Genomic DNA, 3148 nt, shown 5'->3' on the forward strand with positions numbered 1-3148 from the left:
TAATTGCTTGCAAGAAGGATCAATATAAATCTGTTTAATAGAAATATACAACTTGTCTCAAAGCAGGTAGGTGGAATTCTAGCTTTGGTCAATGCTGTATACAGCTTCTTGCAAAGCCACGTCTCCCTTCACACTTGCCAAATGAAATATGTTCAAGGACTTTCCTACAGCATCTCAGGAATCTTTCTGATAGTATAAAGGGAGAAGTTTGTTTATTTTTTTAAATCCAAGGCATTAAGAGGCCCTATGCCTCTGTCACATTACCCATCAAAGTGTACCAAACTTCAACAGCCTTGCAATTAGCTTTCTTGACATTATTTTGAATACAATTTCACTTCAACTATTTAAACAACTCTGGCCTGAATATCAACAAAAATATACTTTAAACACTTATTAATAACTGTGTTTTCTCATTAAGGATGAGTGAAAGCTGAAAACAGTTTAAAACAAGATGTTAAAATAAAAACTAAGGTAAGAGAGAGTGATATTCTGTGACTCCTTTTAAGAAAGTGAAGTCACCCCCCTTTACATTCTCAGCCAGTGTAAGTTGACAGAATTACACTTAGATCAGCTTAAGTCCTGATCTATATACTTCAGTGGAATTAATCCTAATTTCCACTAGTGAAAGTGGAATCAAATTCACTTTGTCTTTAATAAAGCAATGGGTGATAAGCAAGTCTTTTTTCTGTCAGATTCTGCTTGAGAAAGGAAATTCTTTGTGGTGTTAAATGGTGCCCACGACGATTTAGAAACCAAAGCTAGAATTTCATGAATTTCAGCATAATGAAAACTGACATTGGTAACTGTTATTTATGCTCTAATCTTAGCAAAGTTCTTTGGTTACAGACAGAGCATCAGTGGTGAATCAGTAACCCTTTCTGAGAACTGCTTGTGAAGACAACGAGGAGGCAGGCAGCTGGTTTTCAGTGACATGAGGCTGCTGAATACACTGCAACTCAGACTTTTTTGCCATGAATAAATAATATCACATTGTCCAGAACTGGAGATTAATTTGTTGAGCCTCCAGTAGATGATATTTATTTTCTTGCATATTATATTGAGATCGCAGGACAGGCAAAGGGTCGGGGGCTGAAAGGATGTAATCAATGCTGAATTTAATTTCAGAATCCGATTTTGCCAAGGAGGAATTGCTTAGGCTTTGCCTGTTGGTCATGCTGTTTGGAACAAACCCACGAGGCTCCAGCAGTCTTGGGCCTGGTTCAATTCTTCCGTGCTTACTTTCAGAAGAGGAAATGTTGTTTAAAGCAGAGTCCATAGAAGACATATCGGAGGATGAAGGACTTTTCCCCCTGCTTGGTCTCTGCTCCTTATGTTCCCTTTTCACGTTCCTCCTCCTCCGTCTTCTCCTGTAATTCCCATTTTCAAAGAGATCCAGCATGGATTCACATCCTGTTGCAAAGCTCCAATAGTTTCCTTTCCCCTTCTCATTCCCTTCTGTTCTGGGAACCTGTATTTATTTAAAGGCAGTTCAGTATTTGTATGTGTTACAGATGCTGCTGCTTCACATCTGCATTCATTTACATTCAAGAATGGTGTAAACACATATGACAAGACTTTTAAGCCTATTCTCTTTCATTGTATGAATAGGATGTAAACTCCATCCTCTTCAATTTGTTATCTGTTAGCACACACCAGACAAAGATATACTTTTCACAATTGACAACTCAGAGACATTTTAAGTGATTTGAAGCTCAGCTGTTTGTTTTCCTTCTTTCCTAGTGAAAAGATTATCCCTGCATATATTTTTTTAGCCATGCACAGTGTGTATGTAAATATACAGTTACTGATCTTACCTTTACAAAACAACTGTTAAGTGACAAGTTATGTCGGATGGAGTTCTGCCAGGCTCTTTGATTTGATCTGTAGTAAGGAAATTTCTTCATTATAAAGTCATAAATGCCAGAGAGGGTGACTTTATTGGAAGGACTTTGCTGGATGGCCATTGCAATTAAGGCAATGTAGCTGAAAAAAGGAAAACTTGCTGTTACACCGTCACCTTACTCACGTACTCAGTCTTTAGGACCACATGGGCACATGTGTGCCTATATCCTGCTTCCAAAAGTTCTCCCAGTGGATCTGCACCCTGACATGAGACATCCCAGGGATAAGTCCCGAGCATGGTCACTGCCTCTTAGCCCCGAGCCTCCAGGGTGATACACAGGCGTTACTTCCAGGTGATTGACTCCCAGCCAGGCTCTTTGCTCTGGCACTCAGTGCAGAGGGCTTAGATACAGGAGGATTACAGAAAAATCATCCACCTCTCAAACTCCATCAGAAAAGTTTCTCTGAGCTGGAAAGCTGCAGCGAGACAGTCCAGGCTCAGAGACAGTGTCACTGGAGACCTTGCCTGCTGGTGTAAAGGACCTTAGGTTCCCTGTGAACATCTACACTGCACCTCTTCCCACCGTGATGGGGATTATCTGCATCCAATTCACCCACTGGCACATTGCATATTTATTTCCCCTTCTCCTGGGGCTCCTGGAGGTTGGAGGACACCATCTGAGATCTGCTGACTCAACAGCATGCCAGAGTTGCTGTGACCCCACACGGGAGAAAACAAATCATGGACACTTCAAACACAGAGAAGGGGGGAAATCAGACCACTGCACACACCTGGGGAGAGGTCCCACAGTCCCCCAAAATCTATAATCCCACCACCCCAGAGCTCAGAAACCACCCCAGAAATGAGGGGATTTGGAAAAACTTCATCTTACCTGTATGCTGGTCTGGTGAATTTTTTCTCTTCATCAGAACTACAGGTAGGATAATCATCCCCATCATAATTAAAGCAGTTATAGGGGTACTGCGTGTTGTCAAACATTGTCCTGCTCCTTGCTCAGCTCCTGTGGAGTGAGAGAGATGGAGTGATGTTTCTCAGAGCTTGGACTCCCTCCTCCCTTCTTCCCTCCCCTCTGTCTGTCTCATACCCTCTCTCCCCCCTCCTCACACTCCCTCTCCTCTGTGCACACACACTCTCTGTGATGGGGTGGGGATTGTTTTTGCAATTCTCGCGCCCCAGACAGCCTGTCTGTTAGGATATTATTTTTTTTTGGGGGGGGGGGGGAATTGTTGTTATTATTATTATTGCTGTTGCCTCCAATGGGGTGGCTGAGCCAGGCGGCTGGTG

At 42.4% G+C, this 3148-nt stretch overlaps 1 protein-coding gene across 2 annotated transcripts; it reads right to left on the reverse strand.

Moving 5' to 3' along the window:
- Positions 1 to 503: 503 nt before the first annotated feature.
- FOXL3 (forkhead box L3) lies at positions 504 to 2918 on the reverse strand. Of its 2 annotated transcripts, none has more exons than XM_057416906.1 (3): positions 2736 to 2918; positions 1815 to 1881; positions 504 to 1468 (listed from the first exon to the last, which is right to left on the reverse strand). In XM_057416906.1, the coding sequence occupies exons 1-3, from the start codon at positions 2840 to 2842 to the stop codon at positions 986 to 988; spliced, it is 657 nt and encodes a 218-aa protein (XP_057272889.1). In that variant the 5' UTR covers positions 2843 to 2918; the 3' UTR covers positions 504 to 985. The 2 variants fall into 2 exon arrangements, with proteins under 2 accessions (XP_057272889.1, XP_057272888.1); XM_057416905.1 differs by having other exon boundaries at positions 1815 to 1983.
- Positions 2919 to 3148: the final 230 nt, after the last annotated feature.

Source organism: Pezoporus wallicus, unplaced genomic scaffold, assembly GCF_028554395.1.
Source record: "Pezoporus wallicus isolate ANWC-B61680 ecotype Strahan unplaced genomic scaffold, APGP_CSIRO_Pwel_v1 scaffold_7392, whole genome shotgun sequence".
In the NCBI taxonomy this organism is placed as follows: domain Eukaryota; kingdom Metazoa; phylum Chordata; class Aves; order Psittaciformes; family Psittacidae; genus Pezoporus; species Pezoporus wallicus.